General features: G+C 51.1%; 2 protein-coding genes across 4 annotated transcripts; both read right to left on the minus strand.

Annotated features, from left to right (window-relative positions):
- Positions 1-7,021: 7,021 nt before the first annotated feature.
- Positions 7,022-12,462, minus strand: LOC135883802 (aryl-hydrocarbon-interacting protein-like 1). Its single transcript, XM_065411057.1, has 7 exons — positions 12,367-12,462; positions 11,265-11,444; positions 10,474-10,662; positions 10,088-10,264; positions 9,169-9,310; positions 7,642-8,169; positions 7,022-7,455 (listed from the first exon to the last, which is right to left on the minus strand). Exons 1-7 carry the CDS (start codon positions 12,460-12,462, stop codon positions 7,124-7,126), a joined length of 1,644 nt encoding a protein of 547 aa, XP_065267129.1. The 3' UTR covers positions 7,022-7,123.
- Positions 12,463-13,233: 771 nt separating this feature from the next.
- TAF7L (TATA-box binding protein associated factor 7 like) lies at positions 13,234-23,861 on the minus strand. Of its 3 annotated transcripts, none has more exons than XM_065410638.1 (13): positions 23,766-23,861; positions 23,067-23,117; positions 21,137-21,210; positions 20,093-20,171; positions 19,090-19,223; positions 18,556-18,682; positions 18,195-18,253; positions 16,925-16,997; positions 16,314-16,430; positions 15,679-15,867; positions 15,425-15,537; positions 14,974-15,033; positions 13,234-13,993 (listed from the first exon to the last, which is right to left on the minus strand). In XM_065410638.1, the coding sequence occupies exons 2-13, from the start codon at positions 23,077-23,079 to the stop codon at positions 13,949-13,951; spliced, it is 1,083 nt and encodes a 360-aa protein (XP_065266710.1). In that variant the 5' UTR covers positions 23,080-23,117; positions 23,766-23,861; the 3' UTR covers positions 13,234-13,948. The 3 variants fall into 3 exon arrangements, with proteins under 3 accessions (XP_065266710.1, XP_065266711.1, XP_065266712.1); XM_065410639.1 differs by lacking the exon at positions 23,766-23,861 and adding an exon at positions 23,272-23,356; XM_065410640.1 differs by lacking the exon at positions 23,067-23,117.
- Positions 23,862-24,064: the final 203 nt, after the last annotated feature.

Raw genomic sequence — 24,064 nt, forward strand, 5'->3', positions numbered from 1 at the left:
GGAAATGGGGGATTATCCCAGTAACAAAGACGTGTGTCTAGTGGGTTCTTCATATTCATCTCTCCTGAGGCCGTTAGACTTTAGCTCTGGTTCCCCAGCTGCTCACCGACTTTGTGATGCCCATTTAGCAATTCCATCCCATGCGGCAGGCTGTCCTCCATTTCTCCATCTGATAGGTAAATGTGCTCCTTTTCTTCCAGGGTGTTGCAAGAGAAATGGGCGAGCTCACATCTCTTGGTGACACTGAGCCATTGTGATGTATCAGGACGTCATGTTGTATTGTGACATGGTGTTGTGAGGCAGTGGCACTGGCCAGAGCAATATCAGGAAGGAGATGGAGCTGTACTCTGGTGAGCTCCATCATGCTTCTAAAAATCTCTCTCTTCATCTGGAGCTAGGGCCCCTAGACCATTTGCTGCCACCCCGGGAGCTGTTTGGTTTGGGAGCCCAGAGGGTACAACTGGGGTCTCTCCTTAAATGAGGGAACTATTTGGCACGGGGGGTGGTGTACAAAACTTGTGTTGCAAGCATGCAGGATTGCGTTGTGTTTTGTAGCATAGCAACGTGTTCTCTGGAACACTTGGATCTGGAAGGCTCCAGAAAGTTGTCTGTCTGGGACAAAGTGTTATAGTTGAGAAGGCTGCAGAGCTGGGGGGGCTGCGACATGTACTCCAGTGGGGAACGGTCCCCTGGGAATGGGGTGGAATGTTCTGTCTCGGGGGGGAGAGGCTGTGGGGGGAGAGGCAATAAGGCTGCAGTGTAGTAGAGGCATAATAGGAAGTTTTATGAAGAATAACGTGGAATGTCATATGCAGACTGCGTGTGTTAGGGTTGCTACATTCTCCAAAGCTGATGACATTTGGCATTTTATATGGGGAACTCATCACAGAACTCCAGAGTCTAAATAGCCGATGTTGTGGGGATCTGACTGCTGCAGCTGTGCACTGGAAAAGTTCTGGCTTGCTTTGTTGTTTGCTTTTGTGTATTGAAGGTGCTGTGGACTATGTTGTTAGGACTGCGGACGGTGGTGTGTTGTGGCCTGGTAAGGTGGCTGCAGTGTGGTGGGTATAAGGTGCTTTAGTGCTGTGTTAGGTTTGAGGGAGTGCACTGTGTCTCGGAGGTTCTGTGTGATACTGACTTTGTGGTGGTATATTGTGTCATGTTGTGGAACTTGTTTGGTGCAGCATGTTGTGGATTATGTGGCATGAGGCTTGCTGTAGTACACTGTACATTGTGCATAGGAGTTGCTGTGATCTGTGATGTTGTGTAGTAAAAGGTCCTGTGGATTTTGGTGTCTCTTAGTAGCCCTGTGAATTGCTGTCCTGTGAGGTATATTGAAAGCGCTGTAGGTTGCTAGGATTGCTATAGCATGCTGTTTACTGGAGGTGATGTGGATTGTGGTATTAAGCTTACTGTAGCATGTAGGGCAGTAGGGTTAATGTGTACTGAGTAGCCAAATGTGGTGACTTGTCTTATATTAGGACAGCTGTAGAAGGCTGTGGATTGTGTGTGAGGAGCAACACAATGTTCTCTCTGGTGCTGCCGCGATGGAAATTGCTGTGGCCCATTCTCTGCCAGGAATGTTGTCAGTGGAGCACTGGAGCCACTCGTGCGTGGGGATTGGCCAGTCTAGTGGAGGAGCACGTTTCACTGCAAAGACAGTCTTGCAAGTTCTGTGTTTGGGACCGGTGCAGAAAGCTCAGGCTGGGTGATGCTGCCGGAAGCTGGGGAGAACTCTCACAGATGGGACTGCCTGAGACACAGACCCTGACAAGTGAGAGCACCCTCTGCAGTTGTTGCTCCCCAGAGGAATTGCTGCTGGCTTTGCCCCCCATTGGGAATCTCCCCAACCCACGTCTGGCTCCATGCTGGTCCCCCTGGCTCCAGTCCATCAGGAAGGAGCAGCCTCAGATTCATCCGGATCAAACTGTTGCACTTTTCCCTCTAGGCAGAGGCCAGGAGAAAAGGAGAGGAAACCTCAATTGCACCCTCTCCAGCCTAGTCAGGCCCTAAGGGAGAGGAGCAAGTGCAGACAGGTGTTGTTCACCTCATCTGCTTTACCACCATGCAGCACAGGCACAAACCACTTAGCCCTAATGCTAGGAGAGCCGGGAAGGGCCTGTGGCTTCCTTGGCTGCCTGCCACATGGAGACCTAGGCCGAGGGCGCTGCTGTAGTGATGATTGGAGCCACCCATTATCAGCTGTGGGATGGGGCAGGAGATGGCTCCCTCTGCTAGCAAACTGGAGAAGGGCTAGCAGGGATATGGTTTTGCCCGTGGAAGGCCGAGACTGGGAAGTAGCTAAGAATGAGAGAGAAAGGCAAGATTAGGGCAAAGGCACCTCTAAAAGCATGTTCAGGAGTCATTGCTTTTCCCTGCATGAAATCTCCCTTCTGGGGTGCAGAGGCCACGGCCCGCTCGTCTCCCCAACTAGTTGAGAGCGGTGGCCGGCATGATCAGTGTCACAGAGCTTAAGGCCAGAAGGGATCACCACTAGTCTGACCTCCCGTTTATCGCAAGCCACCAACACCCTAGACCAGGCACACCAAACCCAACAACCAGAATTAGGCTAAGTATCACAGCCCACAGGACACTAGATTATGACATGCCACAGGCAGAGAACAGAGGGACTGAGGTGCACCAGTGCCCGAGGCCCCTGCAGTGTCAGGGAAATGATTAAACAAGACCCCTAGATAAACCTGGCAAGTGACACATGCCCTCATGCTACAGAGGATGGTGGAAACACCCCCAAGGCACTACCAATCTGAGCGCCAGGGTTAGTGTCTTAGTGTTCCATCGGAACACGAAATGATTGATCGTTATTGACAGTGCAATAAGCCCAGAGAGTGGGACCCCCTGCAGCTGAAGTGTCCCACTGCTTTACTAGACCCTCAACCCCTGGTGCTCCTTGCAGTCCCCTGTGCTCTGCCCTCCTTGAATACAAGTGTTCCTGGGCATTCCCCAGTCTCAGACCTATCTACAGCATTCTCCCTCTTCCCCCGTCCATGCTTGGCTCCCCATCTCACAACGGCTCTGCGGTACTCCAGAGTTCTCTTTGCTATGAGTGCTAATCTAGGCCCTGATTAAAACCACCTGATCCACTAATGTAATTTGTGGGGTTTTTAGCTATAAAATGGCAGGCCTCCATTTTCTCTTGTACCTCCTCTGAGCTCCTTCCCTTAATAACTGAGGCCTAGATCCTCCAAGGTATTTGGGCACTTAATTCCCATGAGTTAGGTGCCTAAATACCTTTGAGGATCAGACCTGATTGCTTCACCCTCTTTTGCTTTGGAAAGGGCATCTGTAGAGAATCTGAGATCTCTCCCTGAGCTAGCTCTGTGCTGTAAGTAAAGATACAGCCCAGGCCAACCGACCGAACCTCTAGGACATTTTCTTTATAAGCAAAGATTGTATTGTGCATAAGTGAGTTCAGGATATCTGTTAAAGCTGGGAAGCTAACTCTGGGTACTGTTTGCTGTGGTGCTGTCCTCACTGGCTTCTCTCCATTTCTGCTCTGGAAAGAGAATAAATTTGTATTTATATTGATACTTTGGCTGGTGCTTTGGCCTTGTTGTTATTTCTGTTGTTTCCCCTCCCTCTCTCCATGTGAAGCTGCCATTCTGGGCTTCAGGGCCGGCTCCAGGGTTTTGGCCGCCCCAAGCAGCCCAAAAAAAAAAAAAAAAAAAAGCCGTGATCGCGATCTGCGGCAGCAATTCGGTGGGAGGTCCTTCGCTCCGAGGCAGAGTGAGGGACCGTCCGCTGAATTGCCGCCGAATACCTGGACGTGCCGCCCCACTCCGGAGCGGCTGCCCCAAGCACCTGCTTGACAAGCTGGTGCCTGGAGCCGGCCCTGCTGGGCTTCCCTGTCTGCATTCCCCCTGCTAAGTGCCAGAGTATGGGAAGCAATTTCCCTCATGAGTATGTTACTGCACAACCATCCATTCCCTCCTTTCTCTGCTCCCTTCCTTGCAAGAACCTGGCACGGGGACTCGGATGAGTGACCCACTGCTCAGATTCCTGTGGGTGGCTATGGTCCTACTCCAGACCAAATTTGCTTGGTTTACAAGTAAGGTGGTGGTTTTCCTCTCTGCCAGTGCCACAAACTCACCCTGGGATCTGGAAGCAGAGCTGGCTTCTTCTTTGGCTCATGCATCATTGCCAGAACTAATGGCTCTGCAATGGGAACTTCATTAACAATTCTGTATATGAAACTAGGCCAGACCAGAATCCAGCTCCCTCTCCCAGGGCACTGCTGGCTCTGCAGGTGTGAATGTTTGTCATTAGCAACAAGTAGTTAGGAGTCTGGATACACAAAGGGGTCATTATGTAAAGGAGACTTTTCTCTAATTATAGCTTAACTCTGTTGACAAAATCTGCTCAATTTAAAAAAAATAGCTCAAACCCATGGCCGTGGTTGTAAAGTCCCACATTCCTATCTTAGACAATTTTTCTTTCCCTGTCATGTGGAAAAACAAACAGTGGATCCCAAGTGGACCATGAGACAGAAAACCCTGGAAAGAGATTTCTCCTCCTCCTGCCAAACCTTCTCCATCTCCCCGCTCCAAACACGGTTTGGGCTCTAGTGACTCTAGGCTGGTACTTGTTTTACCTAGCCTTCTACTCTTTTAGCCAGGAGCCTGGCTTTTCAGTTGCCTTTGTCCTGCCCTTAGCCTAACAGGTCCAGGCATATTGTCCTGAGAATCTCAACGTTCTTTACACGCTGATTATGCCTCAACACCCCAAATGAAGGAACTAAGGCACAGATGAGCTGAAGGACTTGCCCAAGGCAGTGCTGGGAGCAGTGCCGGGTTTACAATGGCTCCAGTGGCTCCATGGAGCTGGGCCCATGCTCAGAAGGGGCCCCGGTCAGCTCCGCTTGCACTGCGCCCTGAGACCCCACTGGCTCCCCCCACCCACCACTTGCTCCTCTCAGCCTGCCCGCCTGCTGCCTCCTCACTCCCCTCCCCCCCCCCCCGCTCCTCTCTGACCCCTGGCCGGACCCCAGTGCACCTCTGGCTCTGGGCAGTTTCTGCTTCCTACCACCTGTGGGGCCTCACCTTCTCCCCGAAGCTGAACCGCCTGGGACTGGTGCAGAAGCCTGGCCAGTCTCAGCCAGGTGTGTGTGTGTGTGTGTGAGACAGTGCGGAGGGCTTGGCTGGGCCCCTCCAGGCAAGTGCGTCTTGAGGGACCCTGGCCGGGGCAGGTCCTGGCCTGGCTGATCGCACCACTCCCAAGGGACTGGAGTGATTCCCGGCCCTGGGACCAGCCCTGGCTGCGCTGCCGGACCAGCCCGGCAGACACAGTCACCTCCCAGCAGGGCCGGTGTGGCCGGGAGGCAGAGCTTGGGGGAGTGGGTCTGTGGGGAGTATAGGGGAGTGCTGGGCTGCGAAGGGGCAGGGAGGATCTGTGTGTGTTGGGGCACTAGGGAGCGGTGGTTCTGTGGGGGAGTGCTGGGCAGTTGTGGTGGGGCTGTGGGCAGGGGTGGTGTTGTGCAGGGTGCTGTGCATTTGTGCGTGGGTCCGGGGGGCTTCTGGCCATAAGGAGTTGGGGGGTGTTGGGCAGGGGGAGGGAGGGGCTGTGTGGTGTGGCATGGGCCTGCTCCCAAGGGGAAGGGGCATGCTGGCAGCACAGGGCCAGGCAGGCCACTGTGCATCTGGCAACTGCTGGTTTGTAAATAGTGCCCTTGCATTGGGCGGAGCGAGGCCGCCCCTGCCATGCCATGCCCCATTGCCTCTGGCTGGCCCCTGGCTCTGGGGACTGACTTCCCCGTGCCATGCTTCATTGCCTCCATGGGGGCCCAAAAAGGTTAATCCGGCCCTGGCTGGGAATAGAATCCAGGAGTCCTAACTCCCAGCCTATCCCTCTCGCCCTTTTAATTTATAATAGGCAGAAGCCAGCGGTCTCTGCTACTAATGGTGGAACAGCATGAGCCCTCAGCAGGCCTGGTTGTACTTCTACAGGGGCCTCCCCTGTTCCCTTCCCCAAGCCTCCTCCCATGGTCAGTTCAGTCACAGCATTTGGGAGCCCCCTCCCACCATATGGAAAAGGGGGAGCTGAACTGGGTCCTGACCTGGTGCTGAATTCCAATGCAGACGGAGCTCTGGGCAGATCAGAAGCCTATGGCACCTAGTAACTTCCCCATCCCGCCTCCCATTCTGAATCCAGCCTCTGGTTCCAGGGATTACACCAGTAAAATGGGGACAATTTCCCCCCTTCTTGCCTGCTGCTCCCCATACACCCAACTCTGCCCTAAAGACAAAGTGAAAACAGTAAGCTCCACCCTCTGCCTCCGCTTTCAGACAGTGAGCTCTGGGGGCAGACGGCCTTGTTCCTGGGAGCTCAGGTAGGGCTGTCTGTGTTTAATAAATAACCTCCTCCTGGGGCTGGGTGGGAGGCTGGGACAAACGGGAAGATCCATGCAGGGAAAGCAAAGCTTTTCAGGGGCCAGGAGTGTCCTTGGTCTCCGGGGCAGCCTGGGAGCCTGCTGGCTCGGAGACGCCAATCATAGCCAGGAAAGAATCCTGCCAGAGCCTTGCCAGGGACACACTTTATTTCTCAGTGAACAAGCTGAGCAGCAGGAAGCAGTACAGGGGTTAGCACTGCTGACCCAGCATAGGGTGAGCGCGGGCTCTAGCACCGAGCACAGGGCAGGCTGGGAGAGCAGGCGCATGAGGCATCAGTCCGATTCACGAAGATGAAGTTGGCAGCCTTGGCTCCTGCACTTTTGAGTGAGGTTATATGGTCAGATCCTGCTTTCATTGGTGGCTCAGCAGCGACAGGGTTTGGGAGGAAGCCTGCACCATACAGATGGCAAAGAGCTCCAGCCAATACCCAGTTACCTTTCACTGAGCCAGAGCTCTTCGTTCAGGCCAGAGTCTAACTACTCACAGAGCAGCCCAGCTGGACCTGCTAGTCCCCCACTATTTCAGCCTGGCCCTGGGCCCCCTGTATTGAATTTCCCTTCCTGGGCTCTCTGCTGTCCTGCACTACACTGATAGTGGCTGGGACCCTTTGCCCACCTCTCTTTGCCTGCCTAGGCAGCCCTAGTGAGCGGCAGCATTGTCCCTCAGTGCTGACCTCCCTCCAGTGTGTTAGCAAGGAAGCATCTTGTATTTCTCCACATTCATCTCAGTGTCCTGCTGTTCTCTGCCCCAGGCCCAACCCCTTCCCCCAAGCTCTGCTCTGCTGCTTTAGTGCTGGAGCAACCTTCTGCTCTCCCTCCCCATTCTTTATCTGCCTCTGAGCTCCTTTCTCTGGCTCCTGCCCCATGACTCTCCCTGGCATTCTCTTCTCCAAGTCCTCTCTCTAGTGGTCCCTTCTGGCCATGAACGCTATGACTTTCTGCTGCACAATCACCTTGGCTTGCTCTTTCCCTCTCTGCTCTGGAAAATCCTTCTCCAAGGCCTGTCTCCGAGTTTCCTTGTCCTCCCCCTGCTCCATCGACCCCAGAATTCCCTTGGTGTGTTCCTTCCCCTGACTCTTCCCTCTCTGCTTCTATGTTCTCTTCTGCCCATCCTGTCTCCTCGATCCTGCCATCGACCCCACAATTCCCTTGGTCTGTTCCTTCCCCTGGCTCTTCCCTCTCTGCTTCTATGTTCTCTTCTGCCCATCCTGTCTCCTCGATCCTGCCATCGACCCCACAATTCCCTTGGTCTGTTCCTTCCCCTGGCTCTTCCCTCTCTGCTCTGGCACTCTCTTCCCCAGGTCCTGTCTCTGCCCCAGACTCCCCCACGCCTTGTTCCCTCTTTGCATGTGTGTTCTCTTCTCCAAGTCCTGCCTCTCTCGTACCCCCCTCTGCTCTAGCAATTCCTTGTTCTTGTTCTTCCTCCTTGCCTGTGGAGCTCTCTGGTCCCAGTCCTGTCTCCTCCCTACCTTCCCCAGAATTTCCTCCCTCCTGCCTGCCAGCTCCAGCATTCCCATCTCCTCCCAACTGCCCCTTCCCTTCTGTTGCCCCTTTGAGCTGAGGCTGCTGGAAGAGGCCCTGGTATCTCTGCCGATCTTCCACATGTTTTTCTCTCATCCTCTCCCCCAACAGCCTCAGCTCTTTCTTCACAGCCGCTCCCAGTGACGGGTCCAGTTGAGCCACCCTCAGGAAGTCTTCTCGTGCCTCCTTCTCGTTCCAGACAGCGGCATGGGCCTTTGCGCGCTTGAAGTAAGCCTTCACGTTCTCTGTCAAGTGCAGAGAAGCGTGGGGTTATTTCCTTTCCTTTCTCGCCCTGCTCGGCCATCACGCACCCCTGTCCTGCCTGCAGAAGAGGGCCTCTGAGCTCCTTTCCCTGGAGCCTCCTGCTGCAGGTGCTGAGTATCCCAAAGGGGCTGCACCAGAACAAAGCTCTAGGCTCCGCTCATTCCTATGGCAATCGCAGCAGGGCGTTGTAGCACTACACTGCTTTACAGCTTGGCTCCCATTTAATTCACTGCCATGCAGCAGGATTCCAATGTAGGAACTGCCAGAGCACCCATCTAGTCCTGTATCAGTGTCTGGCCAGTACAGCTGCTTCCCAGGAAGGTGCAAGCAAGCTCAGAGGGGACAAGTAAAGCATAGCTTGCCCACCTGGGACGTTTCTTAGTAGCCCTTGTCAACCACCAGTTTGCTCATGGCCTGAAGCGTGAAGGTTTCTTATCCTAACTGGAGATGTTCTCATCATCCAAGTCTGGCTTCTGTAATCTTACTAAGCTCTGGGCCTGCGGATCTAGTGGCAATGAGTGCCACAGGCTGTTACACCTGGTGTGACAATATTCCCTTTCCAGGACAGAGTTCTCACAAGGGGAAAGCAGCAGATGAGAGATAGGAAAACACCCAGTGACCAACCCAACCTCTCAGCCAGAGTGAAGGCTACCAGCTGTTCCTGAATCTGCCACTCTGCACTAGCATGTCAGCTTCCATCACTGACTCAGCCTTCTATGGATCTAGTTCAAGCTGTGCTCCTGCTGGGTTTGAATTCCATGGAAGGCAATACTCCTCCAGCCAGGAGGCCTGCCCCTGAAATGCCTTCTCTACACGAATGTAAGTGCTGGAGGAAGGGAGCAGCTGAAAAACTCCCAGGGGATCAGTAGCAGAGAGGAAGCCCCTGCGTGACAGGAGCGCTGGATGCAGAGTCCCATGAGAACAAGAGCCCCTCTCTGGGAGCCTCGTGGAAGGTTGGGACAGGCTGGCGAGGCGATTACCATTGTTCTTCTGGAGGAGGTCGGTGGTGTGTTCTAAGACCTCATAGTATTCCCCCAGCTCCAGCTGGCACTGGCAGTAATTCAGCACAAGGGGCGTGATGAGTTTCTCCAGGCTCAGCCAGTCTTCAGCCCAGGGCTTCTCCTGTTCACAAAACCAGCAACGTGCAGCGTGAAGACACCAGACCCCTCTGGCTGGGCAGAGAACTCTCAAAGGGACAGAGCGCCCGTAGCCAGGAACAATACATAGTGCATCCCGCGGGGGCTTTGCAGGCAAACTGGGGTAAATGGAGGACAGTAGCTACCGTTGAAGTAAAATAGCCAGCATGGAGCGTGTTTGCTGGGAGCATCCCAGTGCATGCACGACCTCCAGCCATCTGGCTGAGTATGCCGTTCCAAGAACTGCTGTCGGAGCTTTCTGGCTCCCCTCCTTGCTGGAGGCCACAGGTCAGAAGTGGCTGTTTGCAGCAAGCCCTGCCTGGCCTTTCCCAGTGACTTGTTTTGATTTAGTTTGCAGGACTTTGTACCCTGAAAACGTCACCGCGAAGGCCTAGGAGTACAGGTTTTCCCAGCTGCAGGGAGCCACGGTGTGAGCAAAGCGACCGGCAGACGGGGCTGTTATTGTCTTAGGAATTGTATTGGCTGCCGAGGACCTCCCGAAGCTCTATAGCTGGTGGTGGGGGGCAGTGCAGCCAGCTCACTGCTGCATGCTGCAGGCAGGGCCTGTGCAGACGGTAGGGGCTCTGCAGAGGAGGGAAGCGGTGCTAGGCATGACGTACCAATGCTGTGGAGCTGGGCACAAGAAGCCAGAGCAGGAGGTGGCTGTCCCTGCTCCAGCTGAGCGCTGACCCATCACCCTGGGCGGCAGTGCTACGCCAGCCCACCCCTCCCCATTTGCAGTGTCCAGCGGGGTGGCTCTCACCTTGGCCTGGACGTTCCGCAGGCAGATGACTGCTTCCTGATACTTCGCTGCTGCTTCCTGGTACCTCTTGAGCAGGACCAGCCGGTTGCCCTCGCTGTGCAATACGGGCACTGCCGACAGTTTCTCCTCTTTGTTCATGGCCCATGTGTCCCGCTTATAGGATGAGGGATCGTCCACCTGGTGTGTGTGTGGAGGGGGGGAAACAGACCTTCACACTACTGGCCCCATATGCTCCTCACACCACGCCCAGGAGAGCTGGGCCCAGGGCTCCCCCTGCCCCAGAGGGGCTACCAGCCCAGGCTGTGCCACGCTGAGCATCGCGTGGTCTGTCCCGACTTTGCTCTCCCTCACCCCAATTGCCTTTCCTCCCCTGGCCCGGGCCTTACTTTGAAAAGCTCCATGATGAAGATGAGAGGCTGGGGGGCCCTCTGTAGCTCATCCAGGTCCACATAACCCGTGCTGTGGTAGTCGAACATGTTCCCCATCCCACAGCGGTGCTTCTGCCCCTCCAAGGGGTCCTTGCCCTCCGCAATCCTCCTCATGCCCTTGGAGACCAGTGCGTACATGCCTGTGTGCTGAAACATTGGGGGGGGGAGGGAGGCACCTTGGCTCAAGCACATGTACAAAACATTCCCCCTAGCCCGGGGGCCAGTGAGAGCAGGTGGGGTGAGATGGTGATGGGAGGCACCTGCTCTCAGCAGGGGGAAAGTGGAGTTAAACCCCCCGGCTTAAGGGCTGGGGCCTGGAATCTGGGTCAGGTATTCAGACAGCAGGCCAGGAATACTGTAAAAGCAGCCGCCTGCCACAGCAGAAATAAATGGCTCCTCTCCCTCGAGGGCTGAACTGCAGCCTGAGCTGGGGCTTTTCAGTCTGTCCTAGAGTTAGAACCTGCACCCACCAAATCTCAGGAATAAAAGGACTTGGTGAGGGAAGACATGCAGCCCAGTGCTCCAGCTCCCAGTTACATGCTGCAGGGTGCACGGAACCATGCATAAGACAGGTACAGATGTGTATGCCAGTGCGATCCTGCTCAGAATGTATCTGTGGGCTGTGCACACGTGTAAGTGTTGATACCTGTGTGTTTTGGTGTCAACGTGTTGATCATGCACAATGTGTGTGTGTGTGTATATCAGTGTCTGAAATCTAGGTGTTCCCAGCCATGGGGGTTGTCACTCACAATAGCGTCACACCAGAACTCTGCCACTTCTCCGATCCTCATGGAGGTTAGCAAGGTCTCCCACACCTCGATTTTGAACAGTTTCCCCACGATGATCTCCATGGGGATGCCAGCCTGTCGGCTGTCATCTATCACCGTGTGCTCAAAGTCGTCTTTTAGTGTCTGAAAGTGGAATGTGAGCTGCACCAAAGAGAAACCAGTCAGAGTGGGTCAGCTGCAGGCATGACAGTCTGGGATCAGGTCACTGGAGTAGTAAATAGCCTTCTCTCCCTCCCCTCTCCACCCTGAAACTTGGCTCAATCCCACCCTTGGGTCACTGAGAAGGGGTGACCATGACCCCAGCTTAGTGTTAGTTCACTCAGCTGTTCTCATGGGGTGAAGGGATAGGCTTTGAGGCATCTGCTATTTATTCATATTATATACAGCTGCTCTCTGCCAATACCTCTTTTTAACCCAACTCAGGGCTCCAGTAGAGTGAACTTCCTCACAGCAGTACCTTGCAAATATAGCATGCACACTTCATAGCAGGGGTTACTGCAAGCTAACCACAAAGAAAAACATTAGGTCCCACTGCTAGAGGCTTAGAATGTGGCTATATCTACACAAACAAGGGGCACCCGGTCACTCCCATTATCTGCTCCCTACATGCATCCCTTAGCTTTGTTCCTTCTGTTTGCTGTGCTAATGTGGCTCCAGGAGCCTGAGCTGGATTACAGCATACAAAGCTGTCAACTGGATTCCAGTGGCAGAACCTATTAGTGCAGTTGATGAAGGAGGCAGACAGAGCACAGCTGGAATCTCAATGCCTGCAGTTAGAAAAACCTGCCGCCTGGTAAACTCAGCTGATTTGATCTGGACTCAATGAGAGAAGAAATCAGCTGTTTTTATTTTTAGAGTCACTTCTGACTACAAGTGCTTTTAAAGGAGACACATGTGCAGAGGATTTCAGTAATAAGGGCTCTGGGTCACCATCTACAGCCCGAGAGCCTGGGAGACAGCTGCTGGGGAACCCAATACAGGCTGTCATTCAAGGGTATGAGATAACATCTGACCTGCTCTATCCCTCCTTAGCCAGTTTGAGATGCTTGCTGAGAGTAGTTACCTTGCTCCCATCTTTGAATTGCGGCAGCTCCCCTCGGCCTCCATGTAAAATCTTTTTCTTGACTCCTTCCACATTAAGCAGGTACATTTCATCCATGTTGAAGCTGTTGGCAGATCTCCCTCCTCACCTCTTTGGTTGCTGGTCACACCCACTGTTGTTCTCGCTCTTCCTGGAGCTGAGTGTTTCTTCGATTCCGGACTGTTGGGATGAGTTTTCTTCCTCCTGTGGCTCATCTAACAGTCTTTAGCTACTGCATATCTGGCTTAAGGCTGCCCACCCTGCATGAGGCTGACACTGCACTGCACCCTAAAGCCTTTTCTCCCTGGACTTCCCCTAGGTGGAGTTCGCCCGTTCAGGAGCAGAGAGAACTGTGCTGTACAGTAACCACCTTAAGGAGCCAGAGTGGTCCTGTTATCTGTTATACTTTCTTACCCCTCTGTCTTCGCCTCACTCTTTCCTCCCCTGTGGTAAGAAAGAACCTCCCACCCAACACCCCGTGATGCGTTCTGACAACTGCTGACTGGACTGCCTTTCCAATCCCCTGCCAGGTTAATCTAGGATTGGCCTCCCTAATCTATCTGGGATTAGAGAAAGCTCCCTACTCACAAGGGCTCTACCCAGTGTGTGTGTGGGGGGGAACGCCCCCACACTGACAGCACAATAGCAGCTTCCCAGTTTTCCCTTGGGAGGGTCCCATTTGTATCTAGCTCGCTTGCTGAGTGAGAAGGCAAAGCTGCTGCAGCACCCCACCACTTTTACATCTACAAGCACCAGGGAGCTCTGCTGCCATCAGTCTCCAGCTGGCAAAGGGACAGTGCCAGTCACAGCACAGCTCTGAGGAAATGAGCATTACAGGACAGAGCAGGGTTGGAAACACATACACTTTATTCATTCCAGTTTTGTTCAAGCAGATGTTCCCCAAGCATGGGCACAAACTCCCAACACCGCAGACCCGTCAGAAAGTCTGTTAAGGAAGCACATGCCCCGCTCAGGGAATGCTGCTTTGCAGGCTCAGATAGCAACAACCAGGTGATGCACTGACCTGGCTCTGCTCCTCCAGACCTGCGCAGTGCATGTGGGGTTAATTCCTGCCCTTTGCTCAGCACAGCTTTCTGGCACCATGAGCTAAGGTGACCCAGAGCGACAGTGCTGTGGATTAGCCTGTCGGGAAGCAAAGTGCCTTTGAAGGAGTGTTCCAAGGTATGAATGATTTCCACTGAGAGAAAGATGGGTCAAACTAGTCAAGGAACGATCTCCCCCAGCAGTGCAGCTAAACCACTAGCCATGTGTTTCTGCTGCTCTCAGAGAACCAACTGCAGGTTAGTGCCTTTCTTTCTTCAAAGGTTAATCGTTTGGGCTGCACTGTCTAGCACAAGGAACATCAGCCAGCAGCTCTAGAAACAGTGTCCAGGAGAATACAGAGTGCCAACATTAACAGGAGTAGGCTTATCGGCAGTGAGGTCATGCCAGTAACGTCAGGTCTTCAGCACAGGGGATGGCTCCAGAACCCATGGGTGAAGCGTCCATCTCAGCACTATGCCTGCTTGGAGGGTATAGCTCCCGCCCTGATCAAAAGCCCTCCTCACTTCTCCATAAGGGATTCCAGTTGTTCTTGCAGAGAGGTGAGCTGTGGAGAGAAGGTTGGAAGGGGAAGGAGTGAAGCATTAGGGATATTTTATGTTTAAAACTTCTTAGATCTCTCTCTCATACCAAAGGGGTAATAATACTCTTCTTTCTTTTCAAAGGGATCCCCAAAACTTTTTACAAACTATAGGTCTCTATGAACACACCTACATGTAACTGCCTGAACAGAAATACCCATGCCTAAATGAGGTGCAGAATGAGCATGAGTCTTATTCTGCCCCTAAATGGCATGTTAAATAACCAGTTACATGCACAAACATCTGATTTGCTTACACAACTGGAGTAGCTGTGTGCACATATTCGGAGCATGTTTTTAAAAATCAGGCTCAGATGTAAAAACTGGTTTGTTCGCAACTGAAATGCAGCCAGTTCTTGGGTGGAATGCTGCAGCTGTCTACAGCAAGCAACATTACGCAAGCCAGTAAGTGCGGGGGGGAAAACTATAGTATTCAACTGAAACTGCAGGGAGAGATGTAAAGCAGCAGAATATAGTTACCCAGCTTGGTAATTTGCCTAGTGACCAGAGCTACCCCTACTCTTCAGAAAGCGCTACTGTATCTTTAATGGACACACGTCGTCAGGGTCTTCATTTTACATCTCACTCTAAATATGGCAACCTCAGCCTCAGAGCACCCTCTGGAACAACGTGACTTGGCTAACTAGTGTTCCGGAGAGAAGACTACACCTACTGTATCACCATTTCCAGCAGCTCCACTGGTTGTAGGCATTCTACCACGGGGGTACTGATCAGGTACAGCCCTGCTTAGCTTGTGGCAGCTGTTGATCACAGCCTGAGGTGGTGTGGTGCAGGGCTCAGAGGGCTTTATACATTAAACTACTGAACAAGCGTGCAACGTGTTGCTTCCTAATGCTGAGAATCACTCAGCATCACCCCACAACACTGCACACTCGTTGCTTTCTTCTACAGGAACATAGAGGAGACAGTAACAGAGGCTTCCTCACCTGCTGCTTCTCTCGGTCTTCCTGCTGTTTGAATTCATCCAGCACAGCCTGGAGACGGGTCTGGAAGAAAGACACAAGCAAGAACATAACTGCTGGTGCTTCTCAATAGTGGCCATTTATGTAAAGAGAACAAATCTGCAGTCGCAATTTGATAGGCAGCAAAGTAAAGGGAACATAGCATGGATTGCAGGACCCTTATCTTCTTCAGCACAGTTCCATGGTTTGCTCTGCATCAGTCTCAGGTCATCCATGGATGACTGGCTGGAATGTATTCCTATAGCCACTTTCATCTTAAATTCCACATGGCAAGGCCATGGGCTACTCCGGGACAATAGGGTTGGATGCCTTCTGGTTCCAAACCTTCACTGCATCAGCTGAGCTGAACAGGACCCCGTAAAGAATGCATGGTTTGGGCTAGAAGGAAAGGTACCAGATGGTGGACAGCACTCACCTTGAGGGCTAGATTCTCTACTTTCATGATGAGATCTTCCTGGCGCTTTCTCCGTTCCTGGGTCTCCTGGAGTTTACCCTTCAGGTTGTCAATCTGCTTTTGGATCCCCATGGCTAAGGGAGACAGCAGAAATGATCCACACCATAGTCTGAATTATAGCACTAGCAGAGCAACATGCCAATCCCCCCGGCACCAAGCCTTCCAGGGTACTGTCCATCCTCGGCACCAACCTACCACTGCCTAAGACTGCTCACCTATCTGGTTTGTTCCCTCGTTCTCCTGCTGCTGCCCATCAGATTCATTCAGTTTGTCCTGCAGTTGCCTCTCCAAGTCTTCTTCTGTGTCCATGATGTTCAAATCTTCATCATCATGATGATCTCTCTCATCTTCGTCTTCACTGCTGCTGCTGATGTCATTAAATATCTCCCGCAGTTCATCATGTTCTAGTGGTGTGAAACAAGGAGAAAAACATTGAGCTGATGAACTCCCATCAGATTCCGGTGTGTCCTCAACTCTCCCTGAAAGGCACTGCACATCCCTATGGCTGTCAGGCATAGTTTTTTGTATCCAGTGTCTATCTAAACACACCTATCGTCCTTAACCTTCCTTATGGGATCCAATAGACTACAAGTAGACTAATTCAAGACCCAGAAAATACTGATTTTCTCTCTTCTGCCATGTTCACTAGAATGGCAAATGCATATCTGCTTGACCAAACTATTATTGTCCTGTTCTCTCATACCAATGAACACAATCTCAGCATCCAATTCTGCTCATACGATAAAATACATCTCCCATGTGTAACTACCCCATAGAGACCAAAACCAGGTGATCCTGCCTTCTGGCAGCGAAATGATGTTACTAAAAGCATAAGCCTTCATCAATGTACCCGATGAGCCATGGCCCTGCTTGTGGCCAGACATCCCAGGAGAGGAGATGTCCAAGCCGGTGAGTGAACCATGGTTGTCTGCTTCCTTTGTTTCATCTTCAGCAATGACCTCCCAGCCTGAGAGCAGATACAGAAGAGTCAAGGAAAAAACAGAAGAATGACAGACGGTGGTACCAGCAAGAGCCCACTGACAGCAAGGTGCTAGAAGAGGTTCGCCAGCTAACAGTACCCCAGGGATGACTCCAGTCTCTCTTGGTATCCCTCTCTAATTCTGCACTGTGTTGGCAGGGTCACGCAAATGTGGCCAATCTGGCCCTGCAGGCCTATTTCTGTGAAGGCCTGTCTTCTGGAGATGATGCAACCAGTTACCCCAGCGTCAGGAGTAGCAGATACACAAGGAGGGCTGTGATGAATGCCAGAGAGAGGTCATTGAGGAGAAGCAGCAGGTTTTGAACAGGGTAAAGCTCAAGCTATAACTTCAGTGTCTGTCACATGCTCACGTCCTGCCTGCTGCTACCCATGTGTATTGTGAGATCAACTTAACTTCTCTCTCCTCTGAGCCTTCCTCAGCCACTCTCCTGCTCTGCGGAGTTAATCAGAAGAAAGGATACGGACACTGACAGCTTCAGCATCTGTACTCAGCAGACGCTTCACCTCCTTTTCCACGTCTGGAGACTCAATGTACTGGGCCAGAGAGGGGAAAGAGAGAAGAGACGGTGTTAAACACCCTTGGACAGACAGTTCTCCAATTCAGAAGTATCTTGGCTGTTGGCTGCCTCCCACACCTCACCCCATCCCAGCCCCTTATTTTAAGGCTCTTTTATTTTACTCTATTCTTTTAGACTTTGAGCTCACCCATATCCCACCGGAAGACTCTCCCTTGCCACTACCTGCCTTTCAAGACAGTGTTCCATCTTCCTCCTCTTTGCCTCAAAGCTCCTGAATGAGCTGAATCTTCTCACTATCCTGACTTCCGCTCCATTCTCACACTCCCAACACCACCTCTGAATAAAAGCCGGCCTCACTGTATGGCACATGAGAACTCCCCAAGGCTGAATTCCTTTATGAATCCTCAGTGAAAGGCCTCCCAGGTTTGAAAGTCACCTGCTGAATCACAACAAGGTTTCACTTTTTATGATTATTACATTTGTTGGGAATGCCGGCTAAGTGTTGCTGCACTTCTCCTAGGGGAAAGTCTCAGTGCTTCCAGGGTCTGGTTTCCCTAACGTTACATTGAAATATTGCTCCATTGTGTGAAAGTGAAGTGCAAAGCAGAGAGGAATTAATTCTCCCAGCCTGTCCCACAATGGGCAGCCACTTAGTATAGCTTCATTTCCCCTCCAGAGTGCTTTATTACTGGGGGCTTCTGCACAAAGACAGGATTGGAAGGGTTCTTCTGCTCCCACTTCCCTTCTGAAGTCATTCTGGGTGCTACATCGTAGCTGGTTGCTGTAGAAATGATTGGGCCCTACACAGAGGACTGGGATTTCAGGTGGGGAAAGAGGAGGAGCAGATAAACTCTCTTGTTTCTATGCAGATATTTCTAGTAATTCAGAAAGAGACACACTGTATGCAAAATGGACACACAGAATCAATCCACTCCTGTACAGTGGGCTTTCCCCACTCCAGGGCATCTTTCAAAATTCAGCCAGGAGATTGCCAAGAAAATGTTAAAATGTCCTAGTTGCCTTCCCCTGTGCTCTGTCTGAGTGAGGTGTGAAGCAAAGTTAATAAAACCCATGTTATAAGAATTCATAGTGCAAAGACAGATTGTTACGCTCCTGACACAGCTACGCACAGTACTAGTGTCTTCTTCTGTCCCCCACCTTTGGGCACCTCTGACACCATAGGTGCCACCTTGGATGAGGAGATGCAACTCACCTTCTTCTTAGCTGTTTTCCTGAACCGCCTCTTCCTTACATTCTTCAGTGGAAGAGTAACTGGAACAAAGGAAACAGGCTGTGTGTCAGGCACGTGATCTCAGGGGAAAGTCACGTGCATGATAGATTCACGGTGTCTGAGTACAGGAAACTCTCACTCCAGGATGTGAGAGATCCAGCAGCACTTTGGTGGGCTGAGGGCAAGCTTCTCAACTACACAGCTGAGTGAGGCGCCCTGGCAGACTACCCCTGCATTGTCTAGGGTGGAGGGGAAGGACGGGGGGGGGGAGGGGCGGGATGAGCAGTGGGAGCTGTGGGTCACGCCAGGGTAAGATAGGTAAAGCACCCTGTACTCTACTCACTGCCATGGTTCCAGATGAATTTCTTCTCTCTGTCCTTGTCCTTTTTCTTGTTTGCCTTGGGGTCAGTACTCACAGTTGGCTCTTCCAGAGGGGGGTAGAGATCACCGTCCACTGTACACACGAGCATCTGAAGCCCCAGAACACAAAGGAGCTGATTATAATGTGAGAGCAGAGCTACTCAATTAAATTAAAGGCTGGTACATTTACAACATATACAAGGAAATGCTACTCCCTGCAGCATGTAGTCAGCCTCTGGGATTCACTGGCATAGCTGACAAAATCACCTTTTGTGGATGGATCAGTTTATGACCAACCTTCTCTTCAGTTAAAAGGGAGCAGAAGTCAGGAAAGAAATTGCCAACTGCTATGCTGCGATGGGAAATTTTACACCACAGCTGCTCCACTCACATTCTGAGGATGTGGAAATTAGCAGTGGGGTACCATATGTTGCACTACCATAATATAAAGGGTCAGACTTTTGTCTGAAGGAAGCAAGCACAGGCCACCAGAGTGAATAGAATAGGCAGCCCATACCTGACAAATATCTGCTGTCTTATAGAATGTTTTCTTATCTATAGTTTTTAAACTCTCGGTGATGCAGGGCAGGTCCACCAGCTTGGCAGCTAAGGGGACGCGATCTACACGGACAATCCCATGACGCCCATCCGCTGCAGAAAACCAAGAGACAAATTAATGCAGTGGCCAGCCCAGTAAATGGCTAACCCGTATGCTGCATTCCTGGGCCAAACACTTTAAAACTCCTGAGTGAACTGGAGGTGCACAGAACCGTCTGGCATTTTCCTGTGAAATCTGTGATGCTCTTAGCAGCAAGATAACTACAGATAGACTCACAGAAAATACCTTTGAAGGAGAGGAAGGAACAGTGGGGTATGCTCTACAGCTATGGCTATTCTAACAGCTAGAGGCAGAGCTTTCTTGCCTTTGAGTCCTCCAGGGCAGGACTGGGAATTTGCTGATGGAGTTGAGCTAGAAAGAAAATTCTTGGGATTTTCTCCAGGGCCAATGACTTATACCTGTGTTAGTAAGATGGCTCTACCCATGTGATTAGTGCATTGCATGAATCAATAGTATTTTACCTTCAGAACTACAAATATTCACATCACAATCTCTGGCAAACAGTGAGATGCCCATTTTGTGAGGTGCAGAGAAAAGTGACAGACAGCTCGGGCCAATCACATTAAAGAGGAGCTGTTCTATGCATACCCTCTTTATTGAGGTTGTTGGCCAAGCAGGTTCTCACAAGATGTGAAGCTTGTCCAGTTGGGGTGTGTGCAGCTTTCATCTACTTCACTAAGATGAACTTCTCCTCTGGGTCTCCCAATGGGAAACCAGTTCTTGGTTTGATGCCGGGCACATTTCCACCAGTGCACCCTTCTCAACATGTCTGCATGATCCCCAGAGAAGCCCTGATGTCTCTTCCCACTCTGGGCTCTGCAAATCAAGTCACACTCTTTCAAAGCCTACAGTACTCGCTCCTGAGCTGAGAGATTAAAGGCAGCTGATCTTGGCTACTCACGGTGTAATTCGATAGTAAGTCTATCCTTCAGGTTGACGCTTCCAGATTGTACTGCCCTCCGCACAGTGGAGGCATATTCCTGAGAAAAAGCAGATGAATGAGATAGGACTAGACCTGTGTGCGTTAGCTGATAGAACAGCTAAAGAGATAATCTGCTTTCAAACCCAATTTTAATCCATACGTTCATCTAAACACAGAAACTCAACTGAAAAGCGCCATTAAACACAGGAAGAAAAGAGCACTTCTCCTAGAAATGCGCATTAACCTCATGGCTCTGCTATTCCCAACGTACTTCACAGCCAGCAACCTAACATAATTTGGGAAAGATTCTATCGCTGGTTTAAGGTCCCTTAGAAAACAGAAGCTACCCCATGTTTTTATGAACTGCTCATGTCTATTTTATTTATAGGGCAGCTGAGTGACAGACCCTTTCAGCAGAACTCAGATGCCCACTCTTACAACTCCTCTACAATGCCCTTGTGGATAACCAGAGGGGCTCCATCAGGGTCAAGGGGAGATGCCTCATCAGTGTGTCATTTGAAGAAGCTTCTTCCCAGATTAAGCATTTATTGAATGAGATTAACTGCACCAAGAGTGAATGACAGAACTGATCACTGGCAATGAGGACCAACTGAACTATCACTTCTAAATACTTTGCCTTGATCTGTTTCACAACACCATAGTTTCTCCAAGCAGCAGTGCACCTGGATGCATCTCACAGGCACAGACATGAACAGGAAGGGGTAGAAGGCTGGTTTACGAGGTGTCATTTAAGGGAGCTACATTACAAACAGGCAGGAGTTCAGTACAAATAGCCAATCTGTCTCGATATCTCAAACAGGGTCTGTAGAATTCCTATTGCTTTCACCCATCTCTTTAAACCCTCTCTACCTTGAGTTGCTGCTCTGCACCTTCCAAACTGGGGCTGGACTGGATGGGTGCCTTGGGAACTTGGTGATTTTTGCAGAGTGATGGTAGCCTTGTGTGGGAATGTTCCTCCCACTTTGTCCTCTTTAGACTGGCCCAGATCTAAGGGTCTCTTACCGGAGGCAGCCGCAGAATAAACTGGCTTTCCAGCTCATGGGGAGCGTCGTCCTTGTTCTTACTCATCTTTAGTTCTTGAAGTCAGAAAACAAGATAAAACACAACGTCACCAAGATGTTTGTTCAGTCTGTTTTGACCTCCGACAGTTGATGGCTACTCAGCATTTATAAATAAAGTGGATATTCTCCCTGTTATATTACTAGGAACTGTATGTGCCGGCTGCTGAGATACAGACACCGATGGGATAGACACTTGACTCAGAAACTCCTTAATTGACAAAGCTAAAGAATTTCTGCTGCTGGTCCCCAGTGTTTACATTCTGTCACCAAGTTTCTGTAGGATCTCCCTTATATGAATCAAAAGAAAGTACAAAATATTCCTGATCACAAAGATGCATTTGGGACGCGATATAAGAGTTTATGCCTACACACACACACACAGCATAGAAGAGCTTAAATGAGAGACAAGAGCTGAAAAGAGAGAGAGCAGTTTCTGTGACTACATGGGATTCATTTCTGAAGTCATTTAGGGTAGGATTTTCTAAAACACTCAGAGTTGACCTAACTGCTCCTATTGACATCAGTGGTACAGCTCTCAGTTACTTCAATAGGAACAGAGTTAGGCCAACACTTAGCACTTTTTAGCATCCCACCCTTAAATTCTATCAAAGAAGGTTCTGCTCCTAAAACTTACATGATCAATATTCTTTTTCACGAGAGCAACTTTAATATAACATTACAAAGGGGGAGAGAGTGGGTGTCTCTATCAGTTATGTATCTGATGTTACAATTACATGTGAACAGAAGAATACATTAGAGGTGAAATCATGCATTGCCTGAAGTATCTGATATACTAGTCTAATAGTTCTGCACTGCTAGGGGAGAAACTCAGAGTACTATTTCCTGTCCTACTGTCTTGTTCCTAGAATGGTGGTGCTTAGAGTGCTCAGCTACATACAGCACAAGCCTCCTGTAACAATATTCAACCGCAAGTGCTCCATTGACATGAAGGGCATCCTGCCCACTTCTCCTTGCTAAAAGATGCCATTATAACACTAAAACAATAACATCATCTACAGGTCTCAATAAGAGACAATGGAGGCCTTGTAGGGAGAAAGACATGCTTTTGATTCTGCTCCATTAAGTTTAGCACATGCACTAAAGATACGTTTTCATTATACTCAGAACTTCTCTGAAAGGAGGATATTCCAGGTGTATAACTCTCAAGCAGAAGTCCAGGAAAAGGCACCTGAGGGAGGCACCATTCTGTGCTTGTGAATCTAACACAGAAGCACAGGAATCCTGCACTCCACATTAGAAACTGTGTGTTTAAATATCAGGAGTCCTTGACAATGGGAATATCTCCTTGAGGAAGCACCACTGGTGGATCCATAGCTAAGGGCTTGTCTACACTTACTAGGGGTTCAACAGGTGGCGATCAATGCATCGGTGGTTGATTTAGCGGGTCTAGTGAAGACCCGCTAAATCGACCGCCGATTGCTCTCCCGTCAACTCCTGTACTCCACCTGAATGAGAAGCGCAAGGGGAGTCGACAGGAGAGCGTCTCCAGTCGACATCGCATAGTGCGGACCCCGCGGGAAGTAGATCTAAGTATGTTGACTTCAGCTACGTTATTCACATAGCTGAAGTTGGATAATTTAGATCAATCTCCCCCCGTAGTGTAGACAAGGCCTATGGATGCATCAGGATTTTCCTTGGGGGCCTTAGAAGTCATATATACATGGAGTGTATGTAGTTTGTTCTACAGATTTGATTTCAGCCCCAACAGCTTGCTATTCTCCTTTGGATACTTTCAAAGAGTTAGAGGGAACACAGTGAACTTATGACTTTGAAGTATCCTTTTTCTGTAGAGAGGAAGCAGAGACAGAGAGACCCAGCACCAGAGAGACATAAGCAAACAAATTCATTACTTGTAGATGTCATCTTGCCTCTTCTTGCTTCACACAAATGTTTATAAACATCTGTATCATTCAAAAGCCAAATACAAATGCCCAAAGGGAAAAAAAGAAAAGAAAATCAGTTTTTTAAAAAATAAATGAAATAAAAAGTGATGGGGTAGACTAAAAAAGGACAAAATAAACTTTAAAATCGCACTTCCGCGTGAGAAGCGATTACCTGCTATTGACACAAGTAACAACACCGGCTATTGCAAGAGCCGAAAGGGGAAATACCAGTCCCCCCACCCCTATTTCAGTAGCCCTGACAGGGCTAACGAGGCCCGGATCCTGCAAGCCTGTGGGCGGACCCCTCTGCCCACCCCCCATGGAAGGCAGCGGCCGGGCCCGGGCCGTTCACACGGCGAGCGGGGACCAGACACAGGCTGTAAAGAAGAAGCGCGGTGACTGGGGGCGGATCTGACATCTCCCGTGGCGCGTCCCCGGGCTCAGAGTGGGGCGAGCGGCTGGGTCCCAGGACACGAGCTCGGCGGTGTCCTTGTTCCGGCACCGGGGCGGCCGGGGCAACTGCCCGGCAGGCGAAGCGATGGGCACGGCAGGGGCGGGGGCACTGGCTGAGACGGTCCCGGAACCCGCTCGCCAGCGCGCGCAGCGGGATCTCGCTACTCCGGGGGGCCTAGGCCGGGCCTACGCTCCCCGTTCCCCGCTACTCACCAGGCCCCAAGCGAGGGCCCCTAGCAACAGGGGCGGAAGGCAAGAGTGACGCGCTCCCCGCTAGGCGTCTCGTTCCCCGCGCTGGTTCCGGAGGAAGGGTTTGGCTGACGTACCGGACGCGGAAGTGAAGAGCGAGGTGCTGGTTCCGGAGGAAGGGTTTGGCTGACGCTGCGGAAGCGGTGTCGGGAGCTGCACTAGGTTCCGGCGGGGAAGGGGCAGGGCTCTGTGCTTGCTGCCCCGCGTCGCGATACTGTGGGCGGGTGGTGCCTCCCTGCGCTGACAGGGCCCGGGGCTCCTGT

This window comes from Emys orbicularis, chromosome 9 (genome assembly GCF_028017835.1).
Source record: "Emys orbicularis isolate rEmyOrb1 chromosome 9, rEmyOrb1.hap1, whole genome shotgun sequence".
NCBI lineage: Eukaryota > Metazoa > Chordata > Testudines > Emydidae > Emys > Emys orbicularis.